Source organism: Rhinolophus sinicus, chromosome X (assembly GCF_036562045.2).
Source record: "Rhinolophus sinicus isolate RSC01 chromosome X, ASM3656204v1, whole genome shotgun sequence".
Taxonomy (NCBI): Eukaryota; Metazoa; Chordata; class Mammalia; order Chiroptera; family Rhinolophidae; genus Rhinolophus; species Rhinolophus sinicus.
The window spans coordinates 74,212,730-74,238,284 of record NC_133768.1 but is presented as its reverse complement, the minus strand read 5'-3'; the positions used below and the strand labels follow the sequence as shown (position 1 = coordinate 74,238,284).

At 37.6% G+C, this 25,555-nt stretch overlaps 2 protein-coding genes and 1 pseudogene across 6 annotated transcripts in view; 2 read left to right on the top strand and 1 right to left on the bottom strand.

The window, feature by feature from the left end:
- Positions 1 to 16,506, bottom strand: part of ATG4A (autophagy related 4A cysteine peptidase) — a 58,964-nt gene extending 42,458 nt beyond the window's left edge. The window contains exons 1-2 of one of the 4 annotated variants that reach the window (XM_074324272.1): positions 16,365 to 16,506; positions 13,950 to 14,123 (exon numbers count right to left, since the gene is read on the bottom strand). In XM_074324272.1, coding sequence (XP_074180373.1) covers positions 13,950 to 14,123; positions 16,365 to 16,386 — 196 coding nt within the window. In that variant the 5' untranslated portion in view covers positions 16,387 to 16,506. Of the gene's footprint in view, positions 1 to 2,985; positions 3,014 to 13,949; positions 14,124 to 14,356; positions 14,459 to 16,364 lie in introns of those variants that run through there. The other 3 variants (XM_019718129.2, XM_019718131.2, XM_019718130.2) reach the window with 3 other exon arrangements.
- LOC109438323 (large ribosomal subunit protein uL4) lies at positions 5,180 to 6,961 on the top strand (annotated as a pseudogene).
- Positions 14,180 to 21,041, top strand: PSMD10 (proteasome 26S subunit, non-ATPase 10). 2 transcript variants are annotated; one of them, XM_019718133.2, is made up of 5 exons: positions 14,180 to 14,359; positions 16,503 to 16,601; positions 17,478 to 17,624; positions 17,719 to 17,885; positions 20,112 to 21,041. In XM_019718133.2, exons 1-5 carry the CDS (start codon positions 14,246 to 14,248, stop codon positions 20,263 to 20,265), a joined length of 681 nt encoding a protein of 226 aa, XP_019573692.2. In that variant the 5' UTR covers positions 14,180 to 14,245; the 3' UTR covers positions 20,266 to 21,041. The 2 variants fall into 2 exon arrangements, with proteins under 2 accessions (XP_019573692.2, XP_019573691.1); XM_019718132.2 differs by having other exon boundaries at positions 14,182 to 14,359; positions 17,719 to 17,806.
- The last annotated feature ends 4,514 nt before the right edge of the window (positions 21,042 to 25,555 follow it).

Genomic DNA, 25,555 nt, shown 5'->3' with positions numbered 1-25,555 from the left:
GCTTTTTATTTTTCCAAATAAGTACAGCTACGCACGCATACACACACACACACACACACACAAATCTTTGAAAGAGAGAATAATACAGTCTGACCAGAAACCTCAAGACCCAAGTAATGACCTGGCAATGAGCTCCTTGGGTTTTGTTTACATCCAAGACCTAGTGATGGAGAAGCCAGTAACCCAGACATACCAATGGATACAAACAAAAAGGCACCCAAAATCTCTAACCAAAGGAATTGGAAAGGGGGCCTAGCATGACAGCAAACTTTTAGGCAGTAAGTGACACACTCTAGCCAAGAAGCAAATAAAAAAACGTGGCCCGACCCTACACGATAGAAATAAATTAAAAACAAAACAAAACACAAAGTCTCAGCAAATAAATAGAAGTTATAAAGGAGAAGTAAATAAATGCTTTTTAGAACTAAAAAATATAATGACCTAAAGGAAAACCTCACTGGATGGTCTCAACAGTGAAATGAAGACAGTACAGGGGAGAATCTGTGAAACTGATGACAGAACAACAGAAATTATGTAATCTGAACAACAGAGAGAAGAAAATTTTTACAAAAGTGAATAGCAGTTCAGGGACATATAGGACTATAACAATATATTAAACATTAATGTCATCAGCATCCCAAGAGAGGAAAAAAATGTGTGGGGCTGAAGAAATATTTTTTAAATATGTCTAATGAACCTAACACAGCTCTAAAATTAAAACTCTTTGACAAATAATGGCGAATATTTCTTAAATCTGGCAAAACACATGAAGCTACATCTTCAAGAAACTAAGCAAATCCCAAACGGAATCAATACAAATAAATTCACATGAAGACACATCATAATCAAATTCCAAAAACCAAAGAAAAAAAATCTTGAAAGCAATGAGAGAGAACAGATAACTTACAGGGGGAAAACAATTAGAATGAGAGCAGATTTCTCATCAGGAACTATGGAATCCAAAAGGAAATGACACATTGTTCAAGTGCTGAGAAGAAAGAACTATCAACCCAGAATTCTACATCCAGAAAAAAATACACACACACACACACACACACACACACACACACACACACACACCAGGGGTGCCAAAAAATGTATCCAAGTGGACACTTTGGTCAATGTTGCTCAAGCAGTAGTTCGTCGAAATCAGAAGTGTCTGGACGCTGATGGTAACCACTTTGAGCACCTCTTGTAATTGCAGAAGTCAAACCTGACTTGTACTCATCTTTTGTTATCGGTATATGTTATTATAATTTTAATACAGTTTTCCTTTCTTAAAATGTGTATACATTTTTTTGGCACCCTCTGTATATATATCCTGAAAATCAAGACATTCTCAGATAATGAAAGACTAACAGGTTTTGTTGCCATTGGCAAACACCAGCAGAGTAGATAAAAATATGACCCAACTATATGCTGTCAACAATTCAGGTCTCACTTATATGTATAATAATAATAATAATAATAATAAACTCATAGAAACAGAGATCAGACTGGTGGTTGCCAGAGGTAGGGGGTGGTGGTGGGGGAATTGGATGAAGGTGGTCAAAAGGCAGAAACTTCCAATTATAAGATAAATAGATTCTGGGGGTGTAAAGTATAGCACGATGACTATAGTTAACAATATTGTATTATATTTGAAAGTTGCTAAGAAAGTCGATCTTAAAAGTTCTCATCAGAAGGGAAAAATGTGTAACTATGTGAGTTGATGAATGTTCACTAAACTTATTGTGGTAATCATTTTTCAATATACACATATATCAAATAATCACATTGTAAACCTTAAACTTATAAAATAGTATATGTCAATTATATCTCAATAAAACTTGAAAAAATTAATTATATTTAAAAAACAAGTAATTCAATTCAAATATAAAGATATAGGTAGATTGAAAATATAAGGGTAGAAAGAGATGTACCAGGCAAACATTAACTTTAAAAAAGCAACAGTGGATATATTTATATCAGATAAAGTAAACTTCAGAGTAAAGAAAATTGCCAGGGATAGAGGGAAATTATTTAATAATAAAAGTTTCAATCCACCAAGAAGACATAGCAATCCTAAATGTGTAAGCACCAAAACAATAAGTTGCCTTAGAATACATGAAGCAAAAAGTCATAGAACTACAAAGAGAAATGACAAATCAACATCTGCAGTTGGAAATTTCAAAAAACCTTTCAGAAACTGATAAATCTACTAGACAGAAAATAACTAAGGATATTAAAGATCTGAACACCACAATCAACCAACAGGTTCTAACTGACACAAATAGAACACTCTTCCCAATAACGGCAAAATATACATTTTTCAATCTCCCATTAAACATTCACCAAGATAGACCACATCTTGAGTCATAAAACAAATCTGAACAATTTAAGTGAACTGAAATCAAACATAGTAATTCCTTGACTGGAGTCAAACTAGAAACCAATAAGAGAAACAAATCAAGAAAGTTTGCAAACATTTGAACATTAAACAGCACACCTCTAAATAATCCATTGGTCAAAGAGGAAGTCTCAAAGGCAATAACAAAAAATACATTGCACCGAATGAAAACAAAATACAACATATCAAAATATGTAACATGCAAGCAAGATGACAGAATAGGAAGTCCTAGCTCTCATTCTCCACCACAGAAGTACCAATTTAACAACAACATATGGATCAAACACTTTTATAAGAGTTCTAGGGTGGCTGGTTAGCTCAGTAGTTAGAGCACAGTGCTCATAACACCAAGGTCACAGGTTCGAGTCCCACATGGGCCAGTGAGCTGCGCCCTCCACAACTGGATTGAAAACAACAACTTGACATTGAGCTGATGGGTCCTGGAAAGACACACTGTCCCCCAATATTCCCCAATTAAAAAAAAAAAAAAAAAGCATTTCCAGAATCCAGTTAGGAAGTTACAGAACCCCATGTGAGCAAAAAGCTGAGAACAGCCATATTAGGACAGGTAAGAAGAGCAATTTAACTTTACTCACATCAGCCCTCCCCCAAGCTGGTGCAGCCCAATGCCGGAAGAGAACACCCCAGACCACAACTTCAGGGAAAAAGTAAAGAGTGGAGCATGCCTCCAACATTCCTGCTTTTCAGAGGGCTGCCCAAGAGACTGTTATTTGTCTCACCTGAATTGGAGCACTGACAGGGAACTGGCATACATTGGCTGTCTAGTGGTCACTGAGAACAAAAGATAGTAGGGTGGCTTGCTGCTGTAGAGCCAGAGAACATGAATTGGCACAGATACCAGTGGGAGCAAGAGATTACAAGCTCCTGAAAGAGAAACTGAGAAGCCTCTCTACCTGAGAAATTGCATGCATAGGCCCAGAGAACTTGCATTCCACCCCAAAGCTTTCAGAAACCCCAGACTCTCTGCCAGGATGATTGGTGAAGGACTTTCGGTGTACCAAACCAGTTCATAAAGACTGGAAGAAGTGGTTGTTTTCTCAAATACATGAATCTCAATAAAAAGTTCTATGATTACATGAAAAGAAACCAGGAAATATGGCCCCCAAAAAGAACAAAATACATTTCCAGAAACTGATCCAAAAGAAATAGAGGTATATGAATTACCTGACAAAGAATTCAAAATAACCATCATAAAAATGATCCGTGAGCTCAATAAAATGATTAACAAAATGAGAGTATCAACAAATAGAAAATATTTTTAAAAGCACAAACCAGAATATTTTGAGCTGAAGAATACAGTAACTTAACTTAAAAAAAACTCAGGAAAGGGGTTCAACAGCTGACTTGAATAAGCAGAAGAAAGAACCAGGGAACTCAAGGCAGGTCTTTTGAAATGATCCACTCAAAGGAACAAAAAGAAAAAAGAGTAAAGAAAGTCTAAGAGACTTATGGGATGTAATCAAGTGGACCAATAAATGCATTTGGGGAGTCCCAGAAGGAGGAGAGAGAGAGAAAGAAAGGACAGAACTTTTATTTATAGAAATCATAGCTGAAAATATCCCAAATCTGGGGAAGAAAACAGATATGCAGATTCAGAAGCCCAATGGACTCCAACAGGATGAATCTAAAGAAACCAACACTAAAACACATCATAATCAAATTGTCAAAAGTAAAAGACAAAGAGAGAATTTTGAAAGCAGCAAGAGAAAAACAACTCGTCATGGCAAGAAAACCCCTATAAGTCTATAAGCAGATTTCTTAGCAGAAATCTTACAGGCCAGAAGGGAGTGGAATGGCACTTTCAAAGAATTGGGGGGGGGGGGGGGAAGCAGCAACAACAACAAAAACCCTGCCAACCAAGAATACTATATCGAGCAAAATTATACTTCAAAAATTAAAGAGAAATAGACTTTCCAAGATAAACAGAAGCTGTGACAATTCATTGCCACTAGATCCATCCTACAAGAAATGTTACAGAGAGTCCTTCAAGTTGAAAGGAACAGACACTAAACAGAAACACAAAAGCATATGAAAGTATAATTCTCAATGGTAACGGTAAATATAGAGACAAATGCAGAACACTGAATCCTGTAATAATGGTGTGTAAATCATTTTAATTCCGATGTCGAGTTAAAAGACAAAAGTATAAAAATGACTGTAACTATAAGAATATGTTAATGGATGCACAACAGAAAAAGCTGCTATATGTGACGTCAATAACATAAGTTGTTTCGAGGGTAGAAGTAGAAGTGTAGAGTATTTGTATGTAATTGAAATTAAGTTATCAGTTTAAATACATGATTTTGAGTACAATACGTTTGATATAAGTCCCATGGTAACCACAAAGAAAATACCTATAGAAGATAGCAAAAGAAAATGAGACAGGAATCAAAGCGTACCAAAAAAAAAAGAAAAAAAAATCCAGTGGAAAAAAAAGGCAGCCTAGAAGGAAAAGAGAGACAAAAATATAAATAAAATAAAAGGAATAAGGCAGAAAATAATCAACAGAATGGCAATAGTATTTCCCTATCAATAAGTACTTCAAATGAAAGTGGATTAAATTCCCCAATCTAAAGACATAGAGTGGCTGATGAATAAAAACATGTTTCCCAACTATATGCTATCTACAAGAGATTCTCTTTAGATTTAAGGAAAAACATAAGCTGAATGTGAAAGGATGGAAAAAGATATTCCATGTAAAATGTAACCAAAAGAGAGTAGGGGTGGCTATAACTCTATTAGACAAAATAAACTTTAAGTCACCTTTTCCTGTGGGAGCCACCAGGTCGAGAGGAGCATGGCCGTCTCCTCTCCCCACCATGGCGTGTGCTCGTCCATTGATATCAGCATACTCCGAAAAGGGGAAATCTTTTGGCAAAAATGTCACTTTGCCTGCTGTGTTCCAGGCTCTCATTTAACCAGATATTGTGAACTTTGTTGACACCAACTTGTGAAAAAACTATGCTGTCCGTAAATTAGCAGGTCATCAAACCAGTGCTGAGTCATGGGGTCATGGCAGAGCTGTGGCTTGAATTCCCAGAGTTCAGACTGTGGGACTCATCGTTCTGGCCAGGGTGCTTTTGGCAATATGTGTGGTGGGGGCTGCATGTTTGCACCAACCCCAAACCTGGCGCCATTGGCACCGCAGAGTGAACACAACACAGAAGCAATACGCCATCTGCTCTGCCTTGGCTGCCTCGGCCTTCCGGCATTGCTCACGTCTAAAGGTCATCGTACTGAGGAAGTTCCTGAACTTCCTTTGGTGGTTGACGATAAAGTGGAAGGCTACAAAAAGACCAAGGAGGCTGTTTTGCTTCTTAAGAAGCTTAAGGCCTGGAATGATATCAAAAAGGTCTATGCCTCTCACCAAATGAGAGCTGGCAAGGGCAAAAAAAGAAACCATCATCAGATCCAGCGCAGGGGACCTTGCATCATCTATAATGAGGGCAACGGCATCATCAAAGCCTTCAGAAACATCCCTGGAATGACTTTGCTTAACGTAAGCAAACTGAACACTTTGAAACTTGCTCCTGGTGGGCATGTGGGCCATTTCTGCATTTGGACTGAAAGCACTTTCCACAAGGTAGATGAGCTATGTGGCACGTGGCATAAAGCTGCCTCCCTCAAGAGTTAACTACAACCTTCCCATGCACAAGATGCTCAATACAGACCTTAACAGAATCCTGAAAAGCGCCGATATCCCAAGAGCCCTCCGAGCATCACACAAGAAAATTCATTGCTGAGTCCTGAAAAAGAATCCACTGAAAAGTCTGAGAATAATGTTGAAGCTAAACCCACCTGCAAAGACCATGCTCCGGAACACCATTTTTCACCAGGCCAAGAACCACCAGCTCCAGGTAGATAAAGCAGCAGCAGAGCTAGAAGCCAAAGCAGATGAGAAGAGGGTTCCAGGCAAGAAGCCAGTGGTAGGGGCAGCCAGATGGCTCAGTTGGTTAGAGTGCAAGCAAACAACAGGGTTGCAGGTTCGATTCCCACATGGGCCAGTGAGCTGTGCCCTACACAACTAGATTGAAGACAACGAGCTGCCACTGAGCTTCCAGAGGGGCGGCTGGATGGCTCAGTTGGTTAGAGCGCAAGCTCTCAAGAGCAAGGTTGCCAGTTCAAATTCCACATGGGATGGTGGGCTGCATCCCCTGCAACTAAAGATTGAAAATGGCAACTGGACTTGGAGCTGAGCTGCGCCCTCCATAACTACTTGGAGCTGATGGTCCCTGGAGAAACACACTGTCCCCCAATATTCTCCAATAAAATTTATAATAATAATAATAATAAGAAGAAGAAGAAGAAGAAGAAGAAGAAGAAGGGAGGAGGAGGAGGAGGAGGAGGAGGAGGAGGAGGAGGAGCAGCAGCAGCAGCAGCAGCAGCAGCAGAAGCCGCCGCCAGTGGTAGGGAAGAAAGGAAAGAAGGCTGTTGGTGCTACGGAGCAGAAGAAGCCTTTAGTAAGAAAAAAGGCTGCAGCTACCAAGAAACCAGCAGCTGAGAAGCCTGCAGAAAAGAAACACCACAAAAGAAAAGAAGCCTACAGCATAATCTTAACTTTGTTTATTCCATAAAGGTCAAATCACTTTGGACAGCTAATTTTGAATAAGAACCTGATCAGAGAGGCATTGAGAAGAAAAAAAGAAAAGAAAAATAAAATAGGCTGTAAGTCAAAACTGTAAACAAACAAACAAAAAAAGACAAAGACATTATATGATGACAAAAGGGTCAATTCACCAGGGGGTTATATCAATTATAAATATAAAGCACTCAACATCAGAGCATTCAAATATATGAAGCAAACACTGACAAAACTGAAGGGAGATATAGTAATAGTAGGGGATTTCAACACCTCACTTTCAGAAGAGATAGAACATTCAGACAGTAGATCAATAAGCAAACAAGACTTGAGCAACACTATAGACCAAATGAGCCTAACAGACAGATAAAACATTCCACACAATAGCAACAGAATACACATTCTTCTCAGGCGTACACAGAACATTCTCCAGGAGAGATCCCATGTTAGGTCACAAAACAATTCTCGAGAGATTTTGGTTGAGATCATATCAACTACATTTTCCAACCACAATGGAATGAAACTAGAAATTAATGGCAGAAGAAAAACTGGAAAATTCACAAATATGTGGAAATTTAAAAACACACTCTTGACCAAACAATTAGTCAGAAAAAATCCAAAGGGAAACTAATAAATATCTTGAGACAAATGAAAATGAAAGCACGACATACCCAAACTTATGGAATGCAGCAATAGCCATACTAAGAGGGAGATTTACAGTAATAAATGCCTATATTAAAAAAGAAGAAAGTTCTCAAATAAAAATCTAATATTACACCTCAAGGAACTAGAAAAAGAACAACAGACTAAGTCCAAAGTTAGCAGAAGGAAGGAAATAATTAAGATTAGAGCAGAAATAAACAAAATAGAGAACAGAAAAACAATAGAAAAAATAATACTAGCAGTTGTAAGTTTTTTTAAAAAATCAACAAAATTGACAAAGCTTTAGCTACATTAGCTAAAAAATAGAGAATACTCAGATAAATAAAATCAGAAATGAAAGAGGAGTTATTATAACCCACACCACAGAAATTAAAAGAATTATAAAAGACTACTATGAAGAACTGTACACCAACAAATTGCATAACCTACAAGAAATAGATAAATTCCTAGAAATACACAACTTACCAAGACTGAATCACGAAGGATCAGAAAATCTGAACAGAACTATAACTACTAAAGAGATTGAATCAGTAATCAAAAACCTCCTAACAAAGAAAAACCGAGAACCAGATGGATTACCTGGTGAATTCTATCAAACATTTAAAGAATTTACTTCTTCTAAAGAATTCATTTGAAATTCATTTTTAAGTTAACTCTTAAAGAATTAACTTTCTTCTTTTTGAAAAAGTTTGGAAGTCAATACTTCCCAAACTCTTCCAAAATATTGAAAAGTAGGGAACAATTCCAAACTCATTTTGTGAGGCCATCACTACCCTGATACCAAAGCCAGAAAAAGACACTACAAGAAAACTAGAGGCCAATATCCCTGATAAACACAGATGTAACAATCTTCAACAAAATTCAAGCAAACCAAATTCAACAGCACGTTAGAAGGATCATAAACCACCACCAAGTGGGATTTATCGCTGGGATGCAATGAAGACTCAACTTATGCAAATCAATCAATGTCATACATGACATTAATAGAATGAAGGGGGGGAAACCACACGATCATCTCAATAGGTGCAGGAAAAGCATTTGACAAACTTCAACATCTTTTCATGTTGAACAGTTGAGTGTTCTAAGCTCAACAAACTAAGAATAAAAGTAAATTACCTCAACATGATAAAGGCTATATACAAAAAGTCCACAGATAACATCATATGCAATGATGAAAAACTGAAAGATTTCCTCTAAGATCAGGAACAAAACAAGGATACTCACTCTTGCCACTTCAATTTCTTGTGAGTCTTTTATTATTCATCAAAAAAGGTTAAAAAAGAAACCACTTATAAAGCAAATAGCTCTGAAACAAGAGCGTGGAAGCTAAAACCCAGGGAGTAAGTAAATAAAATGTCTTATTATAATAGCTTATAACAATATGCCAGTTTTATGAAGGGATAGCTTTTGAACGGGAAAGGTTTGTATAGGCCAGTGATATACAATACCAAGGACATTTATCTGTAGGATCAAAACATGTGCTTTAAAAATTATTAGAGCCACAGATTAAAACATCTCATCTTAAACCAGGCAACTGGCAACTGCCAAGTGCTTGCAAAAGCCACATAAACAAATTATATCTGCAAACAATGAAAAATCAATTGCAAAGGGTCATTGGGCCAGTTGTTCCAATTTTATCTAGTAATTGGTGGGAATGGAGAAGTTCCATTCTGGATAACCCAGAACCTATTCCTGTGACTGTCATACAGTTAACTGATTTGCATATACCCTGTAGGGGATGTCCTTAAGTTTGTTTCACCATAGAATATATTCATTTCCAGTTGCGCTATGGAAAGAATATTTGCATTGGATAAAATATTCAGTGATAATTAGAAAGAAGCAAATGGGGGGAAATTGTCTCTCTTTGCACTGTCCAAAATGATAACCACTAGCCATATGAAGCTATTTAAATGGAAAATAATTAAAATTACATACAATTAAAAATTTAGCTCCTAGACACATTTCAAGTGCTCGTTGTGGCTAGTGGATGACATACTGGAGTAACATAGATAAAGAACTTTTCCATCATCACACAAAATTCTATTGGACAGTGTTGCTGTAGACCATGTAAAACATGGCATTTCCCCACAATCTTAGGTAGAATTACAGTCCAAAGAGCTCTGACAGGAATTAGTATTGCACTATCTGAGGTTTGCATTCACACATAATTTCTTCAGCAATATTGAGCAGTGTGTTATAGTATTTAAATGGTAGGGTTTTGCAGAGTAGTCCTGTATTTCCCTTTTAGCTCCAACTATTACTAAATCGTGTGACCTTAGGCATGTTACTTCACTTCTCTGTACCCTTATTCTCATTTTTTTTAAATGGTGGGGACTGGGGAATAACAGTGCCTACCTCACAGGGTTGTTGTGAAAGATTAAATGAGATAAGCCCAAAATGTTAGCTATTCTTAGAATTACTCTTTAAATCTAGAAGATGAACTCGGCTTGTTCTATGACCTAGAACCTAGGTGACCAGCAGAAAAGGCAAGACAGAACATTCAACCTTATGAGTCAGTCTCCAACAAGGCCCCCCTTTGGCTCTTGCTAGATAAACAGCAACCATGCTGTTCCTCCATAACTTGGGCCAGAGACAAAAGAGAAGTGGCCTTCTCCCTTAGAGATCTATTTGTCTTGCAGCTTTCAGAAAGTCCAGGGGTACCTCACCCTTGACCTTAAGGGGTTCAGAATTGAAAGTTAACTGCCACATCATATCAAATAAAATAAAAGCACAATACACTGTCTATAAAAGAAGATTACCCAAACAAGTCGCTCAGTAAGAGAGGCACTTGGAGTTGTTTTGCCAGCTGTTTGTAGCAATCAAGTCTAATTCCTTGATATAATATTATGGTGAAACGTTACTATACCCAATCCTTTGTGAATGCCACACAACAGGCCTGCTGTACCTCTGCAATCTACTGGATAAATATTTACTGAATACCTATTACACACAGGACACTTTTGTTCTACACCAACCATGAGCAAACTACATTTGGTGGGCCAAATTAAGTCCACTTTATGTTTTTTTTGTATGGTAAGCAAGGTGGGAACTACTTTTACATTTTTAAACTGTTGGAAGAACTGCCCTCAAACATTCTTATCAAATACTGAATGGCTCTGGAAATTAGCTTTTGCTGCAGACTTGATGTTTCTTAATTAATTCAACCTAAAATTACAAGGTAAAACAGCACTTATATGTGAAACTAATACTAGAGGAAAATCATTTCAACAACTAACATTGTTTGACTCACAAGGGATAAGAACACGTTTTATATATTTCCCATGTTGTCACAAGTCAAAGCAACAAAATCAGAATGAGATATCACTTCACATCCACTAGAATAGCTATAATAAAAAAGATAGATATTAGCAAGTGTTGGTAGAGAGGTGGAGAAATTCAAACCCTCATACATTGCTGCTGGAAGGGGAAAATAGTCTAGTCACTTTGGTAGGAAATCTGGCAGTTCTTCACAAAGTTAAACACAGTTACAATATGGCCCAGTAATTCCAATCCTAGATAGGTACCAAGAGAAATGAAAACATATGTCTGCACAGAAACTTGTACACGAATGTTTACAGCAGCATTATTCATAATAAATAAAAGGTAGAAACCACCCAAATGCCCATCAACTGATGAATGGATAAGTAAAATGTGACTAAGCCATACAGTGGAATAGTATTCAGCCATAAAAAGGAATGAAGTACTGAGACATACTAAAATGTGGATAAACTTAAAGAATAATACGTTAAGTGAAAGAAGCCAGATACAAAAGACCATATGTTATATCATTCTATTCATATGAAAGTGCAGAAAATGAAAATCCAGAGACAGAAAATAGGTTAGTGGTTGCCTAACGCTGTGAGTAGAAATAGGGAGTGACTGATAATGGACATGAGGTTTCCTTCTAGGGTGATGCAAATGTTTTAAATAAGATTGTGGTGATGGTAACAAAATTATAAATTATACTAGTAATCATTAAATCGCACAATTGTAAAACGTGTACAATACCAAAAAAAAAGCATAGCCCATGGGAAAAAAAAACTGATAAATTGGACCCCATCAAAATTTGAAACTTTTGCACTTCAAAATACACCATTAAGAAAATGAAAAGACAAGCAACAGACTGGGAGAAAATGTCCATATATCATATATCTGACAGGGATTGTATCCAGAATACATAAATAAGTCTTACAACTTACTCAATAAAAAGACAATAAAGACAATAACTCAATTTAAAAATGGAAAACATATATGTATAGACACCGCACCGAAGAAGATACAGGAATGGCTAACAAGCACACGAAAAGATACTCATCATCATTAGTCATTAAGGAAACTCAAATGATCACCCACAGTGATATATCATTTCACACACATTTAGAATGGCTATAATAAAAAGACAGACGATAACAAATGTTAGTGAGGATGTGGAGAAAGAGACACCCTCATACAGTGCTGGTGAAAATGCAAAATAGTGCTGCTGCTTTGGAAAACAGTTTTGCAGTTTTTTAAAAAGTTACACATAAATTTGCCATATGATCCAGTGATCCCAGCCTTAGGAATATAGCAAAGAGAAATGAAAACGTCCACACGAAGACTTGCACACGAATGTTCTTAGCAACATTAATCACAATAGCCAAAAATTGAAAACAACCTACATGTCTATCAACTAGTAAGTCGACAGACAAAATGTGTTATATCCATAAAATAGAATACTATTTGGCAATAAAAAGTAATGAAGTACTGATACATGTTACAACATGGATGAACCTCAAAAATATTATACTGTGAAAAGAAGCCAGGCAAAAATGACCACATATTGTATAATTTTATTTAGAAATGTCTAGAATGGGCAAATTTATACAGCTAGAAAGTAGATTTGTGGTCACCTGGGGCTGGGTGTAGAAACCAAGATTAACCAAAAATGAGCATGCGAGATCTTACTGGGAGAGTGAAAATGTTCTAAAAGTGATTATGGTGATGGCTGAACCACTCAGTAAAGTGACTAAAAATCATTTAATTATACACTTATGGGTGAATGTTATATGTAACATACGTCTCAAGAAAGGTGTTAAAATAGAAAAGGAACAGTAGGGGAAACTGGGTGAGGGATACACAGGAACTCTGCACTATCTTTGTAACTTTTCTACAAATCTAAAACTATCCTGAAATAAAAAATGTATTTAGATAAAAATTGACAAGAAAATGTTTGTGGATTTGTATCAGTATTTGGCAGTCCCAATATATGTGAAAAGACATTTACAAAGATGAAATAGGTAAAATATCATTACAGATTAGCATTAACAGGTGAACATTTGGAACAATTTTGATGAGAGGGAACACTGACTGTGAGCCCCAATTAAACAAAATGTTAGACCCCCACCCCCAAAAGAATTCCATTATTCCACTAGTAGTCCTGTATTAGGAAAAAAATATCTACTGTTATTATAATTTGAATTTCATCAATAAACATTTGTTGAAATTTGTTTTCTCTCTTGTTATATAAAAAGCTACAAAGTATCCTGGATTTTGCCTTTTGGCCCACAAAGCGTATAATATTTACTATCTGGCTGTTTACAGAATGTTTGCCAAGCTCTGTTCTACACCACAACAAGATAAATATAATCAGTCTCTTTCTTGAGAGTATTCTTATCATTAGCTAGTTTTGGCATACTGCGCTTATGGATATGCCCTATAAAACATAAGGAAGCCTTGCATCTCTTCTGCTACGGCACTATTTGGGATTTCCATAAATAAATGCTATTAGCTTAATAGTTCTAGCCAAGCTTCGATGTCATTGTTATTACCGCGATATTAAAGGGCCAACAGCATACCACAGTATCAAGATTACCCTCATCAAGTTGTGATGCCACCAGGCCATGGCCTCACCTAAGTCTCTGAGATATCAAGTGGCTCCTATGGCATCACACCCTGCCTTTGGCATCACCCTGGCACATCACCTTACTATGGTGTCATATGCTATCACTGCCATGACAGAATTTTGCCCGGATGCCTCTCCGCCGAGATGTCAGAATAATTAACCCCTACTTCTTTCCACTCCTGTGGTGGCGGCAGGGAGGGGGAGGGTAGCAACAGCCACCAGTACGAACTCGGGAGGTAATACTCAGCTCCTACTGTTGTCCCTTCCGCCTCCCACTGCAGGTCAGGGCCCCTGTGGGACAGGACCTTTAGGTTCTCATAAGTCTCTTGCCATGACTCCGTACCCATTTCGCGTGGCCGACTCAATGCCCCACAATGACCACCCTCCCCGGTTCCACACGAAGCCGCTCCCAGTACCTGACTCCATTCTCCAGCTGTCATCCTGGGCCAATTCCACCGGCCACTTGACTACGGTGGCCGCGAGGGACCCTGGAACTTGTAGTTCCGCGCTGCTAGGGGCAGAGTCGGTGAGAGAGGCAAAGGCACCTCCCGGGCCGGAACTGAGCTCAAACTGCAACTCCCAGAGGCGCCCTGCAAAGGAATGAGGAAAGTTGGTGATTGGTGCAGCTCTATCAGCGTTTTTGATTGGCAGTTGGAGCCGTCGACGTGAGGCGGTCCGCGGTCTCGCTGCCCCGAGATCCTGGGAAAGCGAAATGGAGGGTTCTGTATCTAACCTAATGATCTGTAATCTGGCCTACAGCGGGAAGCTGGAAGAGTTGAAGGAAAGGATCCTGGCGGATAAATCCCTGGCTACTAGAACTGACCAGGTAAAGCAGCGCTGAAGCCTCTCCGTAGGCGGCGGCCGCTACGTAGCCCAACGTGGCTGCCTGGCGCGGCCCAAGAAGAGACCGTTTCCCAGAGGGCCAGATCCCCGCCCCCGCCGCCCCCTCCGCACCCGCCGCCCCCTCCGCACCCGCCGCCCCCTCCGCACCCGGGATCGCGTCAGGCCTCGGAAATGGGCGGCAGGAGCTACCCCGCACACCTCAAAAAAAAAAAAAAAGAAATGTTTTTGGCCTACTACTTAGCTTACTGAATTTTGGCTATGTGTAGAATGTGCACTGCGTTTCTCACAAATGTCCAATCTTTGAGATACCCTGAAGAGGAGAGTATTTTTGTTTGTATGTTTGTTTGTTTTAATGGGTGTCTTTACTTTTACAAGTGATTTTATTCAGTGAAACACGTGTAAGAACGCCCCTCCTGTGCCAGGCAGTTTGCTAGGAGTTGAGGAGACAGCCGAGTGGAAAAAGCAGACATTAATAAAGTAACGCCAAGTCATATGTCCGATTACAAATTGTGGTTAACAGAAACTCGGGAGAGAAGTTTAAATGGTGCTTTTAGAACGAGGACCTGCTTTAATCTCCCTTAGAAAAGCCAGATGTTGCCATTGAAAAGGGTTTGCGGAGGAGCTTAGACCGTGCGGGATGAGCGGGATTTCCTTGGAGGATGAATGGGCATTATAGGCAGAGGCGGAACAAAAGTGAATGGACTTTGGGAAGTGTGTCTTTCTGCCGCCCTGCTCAAAGTACCCTCATGGCTTTCATCCCGAGTTTCTAGAAAGATTCACGGTGCCCTTACTAAGCCAACAAATATTTATAGATTGCCTCCTGTTTGACAGGCACCGCGTACTAAGCGCTGGTGAGACGTTGTCACATACTTAGAAATCTCCTGTTTTGTGTCTTTGGGAAGAGAATTGGAAGTCAGGGACTTTTTTCTGGAACTTTCCTTTATTGCTCAATCTGAAAATGGCGTTATCTTTGCCACGTTTTTCTTCGTTATGGTCTGGCAATATTTAGTACTTTAACTTAATTTAATAATATTAAAGTAAAATTACGTAATCTAACTATTCTTCATTAAGTCAATGGCATAAAAAAGGGGGAAGCTATTCAAGTTCAAAAGACTTAAAAAACATAACCAAATGCAACTTACGGACCTTGTATAGATCCTAACTGAAATAAACCAACTGCCAAAAGACATTTGGGGGACACTTGGCGAAATCTGAATATAGACTGGGAATTAGATGTTATGAAGGAGTTTACCGTGTTTACTGTGTTTCCCCCAAAATAAGACCAGGTCTTATATTAAGTTTGCTCCAAAAGACACATTAGGGCTTATGTTCAGGGGATGTCTTCCTGAAAAATCATGCTAGGGCTTATTTTCCGGTTAGGTCTTCTTTTCCGAAAAACACGGTATTAGTATTTTTTTTTAGAGTTAGTGTTAATTTTAATAGTTGTAATAATGGTCCCTCTATTTTTATGTGTTTGAAATTTTTTGTAATACAATTTAAAATAATTTAAAACAATTTTCTTTTAAAGGTATATATAGATGATGTCAACTAGTTTTATTAACATTTCTTCCTCATAAGATGTATGTGTTCTTTCCAGAGCATCTAGAAATTTTGGAGTCAGACAGATGGGTTTGTGTCCCAGCTTCACCATTTACTAGCTGTATTACCTTGGACAAATTGCTTACCCTGAGGAGTCTTAGTTTCCTCCTCTGTAAAATGAGGATAATATCCATTGTACAGGATTGTGGGGATTAAGTGAGATGCATGTAAAACTCCTAGCACAGTGCCTGACATAAAAGCATGTATTAATGCAGTGCTAAGCAGCCAAAGCTCTATTTCTGCCAAAGCACTGAAATCAAGTTTCTTACTCTGCTGCTTTCATGGCTGTATTCTGCCCAGAATTATCGCATTCGTCCATGTATTTTCCCCATGTTACTAAAACCTTGGTCTCTCTTGTATTAGTAATAATATGGTTTAAGGTTACCTACCTGAAGATCCAGTGCTTTCCATTTCTTGTTTCCAAACTACAGGTTTGCTGGCCCTAATATTATTTTGTTCCGCTTTCTTGTCTTAGTTCTTCTGTTTCTCTTCAAAAATGTTGATCTTTTGGCCTCTCTCCCGTGTAGGACAGCAGGACTGCATTGCATTGGGCGTGCTCAGCCGGACATACAGAAATTGTTGAATTCTTGCTGCAACTTGGAGTGCCAGTGAATGATAAAGATGATGTGAGTACTAGGCAGAGTTAATAAATTCCCAGTTATCTTTAGACTCCAGACTGGTGTTTACTGAAACCTAAGTATTAAGCACAAAAACAGAATTGTAACCTTTATGTCTAGGAAGTTACACTATGGCCCTGGTGATCAAGCATAGGACTAGTGGTTTCATTATTTTAAAATACTAGTTTTGCCACTCATACCCTGTAATTTAGGTAAACATGCAGATCAAAGCTTATTACAATGACCTCTAAGAGACTACAGACCCTTTTTATTATGTTGGAAATTTTTTGGTGAATATTGCCGGAATAATGAAGGCCTACATATCTTTTTTGTTATATAGCAATTATAATAGTATTGGTTTTATTAGGATAAGACTTGTGAAGAATAAGGATGAAAAATTTTTGGTAGGCAAAGATTCCTTTTCAAGGATGCTCACTGAAGTAATATTTATAATAGCAAAGAAATAAAAATGATTTAATGTAGGAACAGTTGGACGTAGTAGGTATATCCATATGATAAGATATTATGCAGCCAATAAAGTCATGATTCCAAAGAATGACAGAAAAATTGACAACAAAATGATAAGTGGAAGTTGTAGAAAATGCAACTCACAGAGCTTTATATCCTCTGATCCTAGTTTGAAAACTCATTAGAATTAGACTTATGTATCATTATCTCTGTGCTATAGGATTATGAGTGGTTTTTCTTTTCTTTTATATACATCTGCTTTCTAAATTTTCTGCAGTGCTTAATGAGGGGAAAAGAAAGGATTTTTTTTTTTTTTTAAATCATTCACACACTGTTCTTTGTAAACCCTGCCTAAATGTTAGCATTAATCCCTGTGCCTTTTCCCCCTGTTTTTTGTACTGCCCACTTCTTTTACAGGCAGGTTGGTCTCCTCTTCATATCGCTGCTTCTGCTGGCCGGGATGAGATTGTAAAAGCCCTTCTAGGAAGAGGTGCTCAAGTGAATGCTGTCAATCAAAATGGCTGTACTCCCCTACATTATGCAGCTTCCAAAAACAGGCATGAGGTAGGGTTTTATTCCTAGCAGACTTCTTTTGAGTTCTACACCTGGACACAAACACAAATAGAGCTCTCCATTGTTTTGTTCTCTGATATTCCAGATCACTGTCATGTTACTGGAAGGCGGGGCTAATCCAGACGCTAAGGACCATTATGAGGCTACAGCAATGCACCGGGCGGCGGCCAAGGGTAACTTGAAGATGATTCATATCCTTCTGTACTACAAAGCATCCACAAACATCCAAGACAGTGAGGGTAACACTCCTCTGTAAGTGACAAGTAGTAGTCATTTGTATTCTACCTGACATTAGCCCTCTTGCACTAATTCTTACACATCATTTCTTTTATTCTGTTTATAAATGTAATACATGTTTGTGGCACACACATTTGAAAGTACACAAAAGTATAAAGATAAAAATTAAAAATGCCTATCTTGCCACCCAGAAATAACCACTGACAACATTTTTAGGTATTTCCTCCCAGTCTTTTGTATGCAACTATGCGTATTTTACTTTTTTTTTGTAAAAATTGGATCATACTGTGCATATAGTTTTATATCTTGTTCTTTTCACTTCATAGCATATTGTGAGCATTTTCCAATATTCTTAAATATTTTTAAAACATTTTTGAATGGCTATGTACAATTCCATTTTATAGATGTTCCATAATTCAATCATTTCTGTATAACTATATTTTTAAAACACTGCTATAAATAATGCTACACTCACCAACTTTGTACAAAAATTTTTGGCCACATTGCTGATTATTACCTTAGTTTATACTCCGAGAAGTAGAATTGCTGAGTCAATAAATACACACATTTTACGACTATTGCCATATATTGCCAGATGCTTCCAGAGGAGTTATATCATTGTACCCTCCCAACAGCAGTTTGACAATGCCTGTTACCCTCTCACCAACACTGAAAATATCCTTTCGTTGTATGAAAAATGATATTTTATAGTTTTAATTTACATTTTTTATTATCAGTGAAGTTAAACATCTTTTAATGCCTAAGACTAATTGCATTTCTTTTCTAAATTGTAGCTTTTTGTTTCCCTTTCTATTTCCTTTTGGGGAGTTAATTTATTTTCACTGATTTTTTTTTTTTTAGGTACCCTTGACCTGACATAGTAAAAATATTAACCTTCTGCCATGTTAGTTGAAAATATTTCCCCCGTTTCTCTTTTCGTGTTGTTCATGATTTTTTTAAATAACAAGTTTTCAACTTCTGCATAGTCAAACCTATTAATCTTCCCTCATGACTAGAAAGTCTTTCCTCGCCCTGAAATTAAATATTCACCTGTATTTTATTGTACCATGGGTTTTAGTTGAGAATTATTGTTACTGCTTTTCATTTAACTCAAATTCATTTAGAATTCTTTTATGTGTATGGCCTGAAGCCATCCTCTCCCTTGATATATTTTTCTACAGTACTTGGCCATTTTTCTTCCTTATTGAATGGTAGCTTTTTTGAACCAGAAATTCTATGAGTCTTCTTTTTAGTCCAAAGTGAGATCCAACCTTTTCTAATTTGACTTTAAACCGACTTTTTGAAAACATTGTTTTCTTAACACTTAGTTTTAAAAATCTTTTCTGTAGTGTGAGTGACTCCGGTTCGAAAGACTTACATATTGCCTGCTTCTCCATAGCCAGAAACTCGGCGTGGCCTGGCGAGATGTAGAAGTCAGGCAGTATAGGGCTCTGGGAAGAGCCTAGGATTTACAACCTCAGCCACTTACTACCTAGATTAAATACTTACATTAAGTAACTTGGAAAAATTACTTAACCTTCCTGAGTTAATTTCCTCATCTGTAATATAAGGATAATAATTCCTTCCTTGGTAGATTGTTGGGAGGTTGAAATAAAATAACATGTAAAGTGTCTAATAGCCTGGCTGACAAACTGTGTGCCTAACAAGGTTCCCTCCCTGAGTTACTGCTCAGCCATGTCGTCATAGGCACCTCTGTCACAAGATCAACTGTAAAATGATGATAATAGTACCTTGCTAACTTTTTAAGGTGGATATGGGGATCAGATGAGTTAAACTCCTTTAAACTGCTTTTCCAAAATATAAATCATAAAAATTCCTATTAGCAGATTATGAACTGGTTGGGTTTTTTTTTGTTTTTTTTTTGTTGTTGTTTTTTTTTTTTTTTTTTCTGAATTCTAACCCTGAATGATTCCATGTGTTTGGTGCAAATTACTTCTAATCTCAACAAAGTAAAGAATTTATTTCTTAGGCTGGCATTTAGATCCCTCCTTCTATTGCAGTAGGGCCAGAATTACGATTTATGATCTGATACTATAAGGTTATTTCACTGACTTTTAACTTATAAACACTCTTGCCCATGAAAATTGATTTTCCTTTCCTAATTAAAGAGCTTCCCAATATTACACTGCCTGATAATATGCACTTTAGAGTACCTATCAGGAAATCCTAGCCTTTACAGAGAATTAGTGATTTATGGGTCTTTGTGGTCCTCAATTGCAGACACTTAGCCTGTGACGAGGAGAGAGTGGAAGAAGCAAAACTGCTGGTGTCTCATGGAGCAAGTATTTACATTGAGAATAAAGAAGAAAAGACACCCCTGCAAGTAGCCAAAGGTGGTCTGGGTTTAACACTCAAGAAATTGGTGGAAGGTTAAGCAGCTTGGCATTATTCTTACTTTGTATGTTTTGTGGTTGTCCCCAGTGTCCTGGAAACTAATGTACGTATGCACAAGACATCATCTATGAGTAATGAAGTTTTTTTCACTTTCAAAGTCTTACACATGTTTTAAATATTGTTTCTGCTGAGGTATTTGTTCTAAGCTTACGATGTGCTTTCCAGACACTGAATAACTGTTGAGATTGTTCTGTTATTGTATATTATTCTCTATTGAATTTTGGTTAATTTTGAGTGTTTCTGTGGCTGTTGTGAGTCTGCAGTACCCTCCCACGCACCCTCTGTCCATCCACTCTGCGGCAGAATAACTCCAGTAGCATCAGGCCAGTTGTTCTGCCAAATGTTTTTAGGTAGATTCCAGAATGTTCCTTCTGTACAGTTGAAACACATCCTAACTTGTTTTTCAAGCTCACTCAGAGGCCTATACCAAATACATTTCTGATTTTTCAATAGTACATTTAATTTATTTTTGTTACAGGAGGAATACTTGTATATTTTAGAGGACCAAATTTTCAGTCGGAGGGCTATCCAAGTTTGTCATTCATAAACACTAAAATAATAAAAAATGATAGCCCATGTGTCTTATTAATGAGCTATTAATATTTCCCTCCATAAAATGTGCTGTTTTTAAAAGTGAAGTTTTTAAGTACGTATAGGAAGTTGTCCTGTATTGAAAAGAATGTCAAGCTTGTTAATATGCTTTGTAACAAAAATGTGTTTTGTATTTCAAAAACAAAAAATAAAATGTTGAGAGAATCTCCGAATTTTTCTTTAAAATCAGTTAAACACCCACTTAAGCCTTAAAGTCCTTCCTTCATAAAGACATTTCTCAGTTTTTGGTAGCTTCAGAGTCAATAAAATTAGTGAAGCTTGAACTGTAGCTAAAATCTTTAAAAATGTAATCTTCTGAATTGCTAATTAAATATGGAGCAAAAGGAAATTAATAAGTGTAAACTTGAGCTCAATTTAGGGAGCTGTCTTAAACGATAACTAGTCATAAAATCTAATGACCTCCAAGTGACTCTTCACACTATGTTTTTTAATTTGAGTTTTGTGCTGCAAATATTGTTTAAAGTAAGTGAGTCCACAAACTTACATTAATTTGGGGTCAGAGACTTAATGACCAGTTTTGTAGACACGAATTGTGTTGTTGATATGCAAACCCATTTTACATAAATATTTTGAGTGCTGATCTTCACAAATATGAAGCAGGGAAGCATCTTCTTAATGGAACTTAACTTTGTTTATTGAATACTAGGGATAGAATTGATGATAGGGGAAATAATTTCTTTGCAATATTTTTTAGTGTAATTAAAGTTGTATCTAATAGGGCCTGTTAGGACTGAAGGCATTTACTCTTCATAAATATTGAGTTCATTGTCTGAAGTAATAAGCTTTGTGGTAGAAAAGAAATCTCATCCTAGTTCTTTATTAAGCAATACAGATGGAAGCAAGCCTCAGGTAATTTGTAGGCTCTTGGCATTTTAAATAAAGTGGCTTCTTAACAATATTTAAATCACTGATTGGTATAAACTAAGGCTATTAATGGCCTCAGATATTGATCAGCTTGTTACCTGTTCCCTAGAGGAAAGCTGACAGAGATGAAGCTGATTCAAGGCCAGCAGGTTTGAAAAGTTACTTCCAAAATGCACTTAAGAAAGACGACAATTTTAGTTGTAAAGCTTAACTGAATATAAGATGGAAGAAATAGGTAAATGAAAACAGTGGAAAAATTTACATTCTTAAATATCTATTGGAGGGAATCCACAATTTCAGTGAGGTTCTGTGAGATTCAAGGAGAAGCTGCCTTTTACTTTATAATCTTTGACTTAATTTAACTGTATGTCCCCAGTGTATTGATTTACTTCTATATCAACTGTGGTGAATTCATTACCTGGCTGTTTCTGCTGCTTTCCTTTTACATATCCTGTTACCCTCCCAACCCCAAAATCAGTCTGTCAGCAAGTCTGATACAGTGTGGGAGCTGTTCACTTCGAGGTTTATGGCTCCAGCCTCACAGTTCTACTGACTACCTAAAATTGGATGTAGAAATTGGTATGTGTATTTTTCTGGGAAGAGGGTTCTGTAACTTTCGTCAGAATCTCAACAAGATTAAGAATCCCTGGTCAAGAGAAAAAATACTGAATCAATTGTCAGGAGATGTGAGTTCCACAACAGTATAGTTCTGTAACACTGTAGGCTTTAAGAAGGCAGAGATCATCTCCATTTTACAGATGAGAAAACACCCAGAGCTAGAAAAACAACCAACACTAAAACTTAGCCTTCCTGGAATCTGATCCATTTTCTTTCGGCCTCTACTCAAAAACTGGACCAAATGGAAGGCACTGTGGCATTTTGATAATAACCTGTTAGTTGTGACACTCTCCCACCCCCAACCCCTGTGCTTTTCTTTAGATTTATGGGAAGTTTTTTGTTCCCTGGAAACTTCATTAGCATCTCTGAATTCTTTTTGTTTTGTTTTGTTTTTAAAACAGCTGCAAAAACAAGTGGTATTATTCTTTATTGATAGGTTTGAACCTTTTTTGAGACCTGTTTCCCAGCACACAGACATTATAAAACAACCTTTTATTACTAAAATTTGGGTTTGTTTCATTGAAATTAGTAGCGTGGTGCAGTTGAAGGAGCATTACACTAGGAATCAAAGAACTTGGGGTCTAGACTTTGTCAGGCAGATAATTTGACCTCTCTTCACTCAGGGATTCTCCTCTGGGGATTGGCTGTAGATGTATAGCAATGACCCAGCTTTTTAAAATGACATTTACCCCTTCTGTCATCCCCACCAAGAATGTAATTTTGCATCATCTCTCACCTCCACCCCAGCATTATCGAGTGAGCCGTTGTGTGTGTTATCACCCTCAGCTGCACTGGAATTGGAAAAGGTTGAATACCATTGATCTCAAAACTCCCTTCCAGCTCTGCTAGTTCTTACTGGAAGTTCATCAAACTTCAGTTACACACAGACCAGCATAAGAGCTGCAAATAGTAACTTCTCAGCATACAGCATTGGGGGAAAATGTCACCTAGTACTCTCAAGGACATAGGAGATATCAATATATGTGGTTTCTTATCTATTGGTCAAGAATTGCTATGGTTTAGTCCCTTTTCCTCATAGATCACTGTAATTTGGAGGCCCTCCCCAGTGCAGTACAAATTCCAGCCTTCCTTCCCTACAGGCAACACACTACTATTGATAATGTTATCAAGAACTTGTCATAGTTAGCAAAGCTGATTCTGCTCACCATTGTATCGTCAGCCACAGTACCTGGTTCATAGTAGCCATTCAATAAATGTGCAATGGGTGACTGAATAAACATGAATTCTGGGAGAATAAGGACCTGCAGCCAAAAAGCTGTTCTGTTGACTTTCGCATATCCTAGGTGCTAAATGCAAAACCAGAGAGAGAAGTTCCTGGAAATATTTTTGGGTGGTGAGAAGTGAATGATTAAGAACCCAAGGCTGGTTTGGGATTTGGTTGGGACTAGCCACCTAAATTTTAACTACCCATGGCAAAAGAAATCAGATAGTACCCTTTCTGAATGAGAATTGTGCTAAAATAATTTGGTTGAAGTTTAATGAAACCAGAAAAAACTCCCCTCTGGATTGTTCTGGTCCTTGAAATTCTACCGTTTAGACTCTTTGGATTAAGGAATTACCTGTGTTCCAGAGTCCTCTGTTTGAAGGTAAATACTCCTAAAACAGCTAACTCCTTATCAATCTGAATGGCATCATTGGATGATGAAAGATCATATTCACTGGACCAGAACAGGTCACAGAATGGCTACCTTTAGAAAGGGTGGCAAGGGTCCTAAGCAATAAGCCCTGCCTGAGAGATGCAGACCTGAGTGGGTCACTGAGCTACTAGGTACATGAAAATCCTGTGTGTTTGGAAAGTAAGATGCCAGAAAGCCAGGAAGGGCACTGAAAGGAGAGATCTAAAGATACCACTTAAGATTAACCTCACCTACTTCCCAACTTTGCCCAGCGAGGGTATCTGAGTGGGCAACATGTACTCACTATTTTTAAATGAAGACCTCTCCTTGTCAAATTCATTCTGTTGATTGCAGCTCAGCTTCCAGGCTATCGAGATAATTTTGAGTCATGATTCTCTTACAGCATAGTAGCCATTCCCCCCAGGAGCAGTACAGCCACAGATTTATTGTGTGCCTTCCATGTTTTTATCCAAGTCACTAGTTCTTAATCTTGAATTCAGGGTATCTATAAGTGTTCTAAGACTGTACATGACACTTTTTGTATAGAAGAATTTCCCTGTGGGGAGAGGAGTCCAGAGTTTTCAGCATTTTCTCAAGGTGATCCATGACCTCAAAAAAGGTTAAAAACCACTGATCCAGCTATTCAGTATTTTGAACAGAACAATGCTCATCAAGACAGAGTTCTGTAACACTGCCAAGAGTGCCTTACATCGTGTTCAGAATTTGGGGGTGTAGTAGTCTCTTTTCTTGTGATTTGCCTCTGTCACAGAAGTGGAAGGGAAAAGTGAATTCCAGCTACTTTGGTGTTCTGATAATTGAGATTTTTATACTGCTGAGGTCTAGTTTTTAATCTCTAAATATTAGGTCATTCCTAAGACCGTCATTTTGCTTCCTTTACCCAGCAGACACCATATATCATCATATATTTAGTCTGAATGGAATTGTAGATGCTTCAAGAATCCATGTGATTAGCTAAAATTAACACAGCAGAGAAAATACGTAAGTAAAAGCTTGCTATCTCTTCTCCCTATGGCTCTGGATGAGTGTAATGTGAATTTCAATGTCAATCTACCCTACAACCTTCAAAGACTACCTCCATTAGTGTATAGGTAGGATCTATATAGAAAGGGCTTCACAGTTTAAGAAAAGCCTCTACATGAAAATCTGGATGTGATAAGTCTGAGATTCATTACTTCATTTAAAAAGAATTCACCTTAGAAGGAAGTCAGACACAAAAAGTACATACTGTATGATCCCATTTGAAGGTCAAAAAAAGACAAAGCTAATCTCTAAATGATAGAAAACAAATCAGTGGTTGACTAGGTCCAGGGTGTTGTTGGGATTGCACAAAGGGGCATAGGAAACACTTTGGGATGCTGGAAATGCTCTAGATTGTCGTGGTGGTTTCATGGGCGTATACATCTGTCAAAGCTCATCAACTTGTATGCTTGAAATAGGTGCAGTTTATTGTACATAAATGTCAACAAAATTGTTTATAAAAGACTTGCCTTAGGATCATTAAAATACAATTTTATTGAA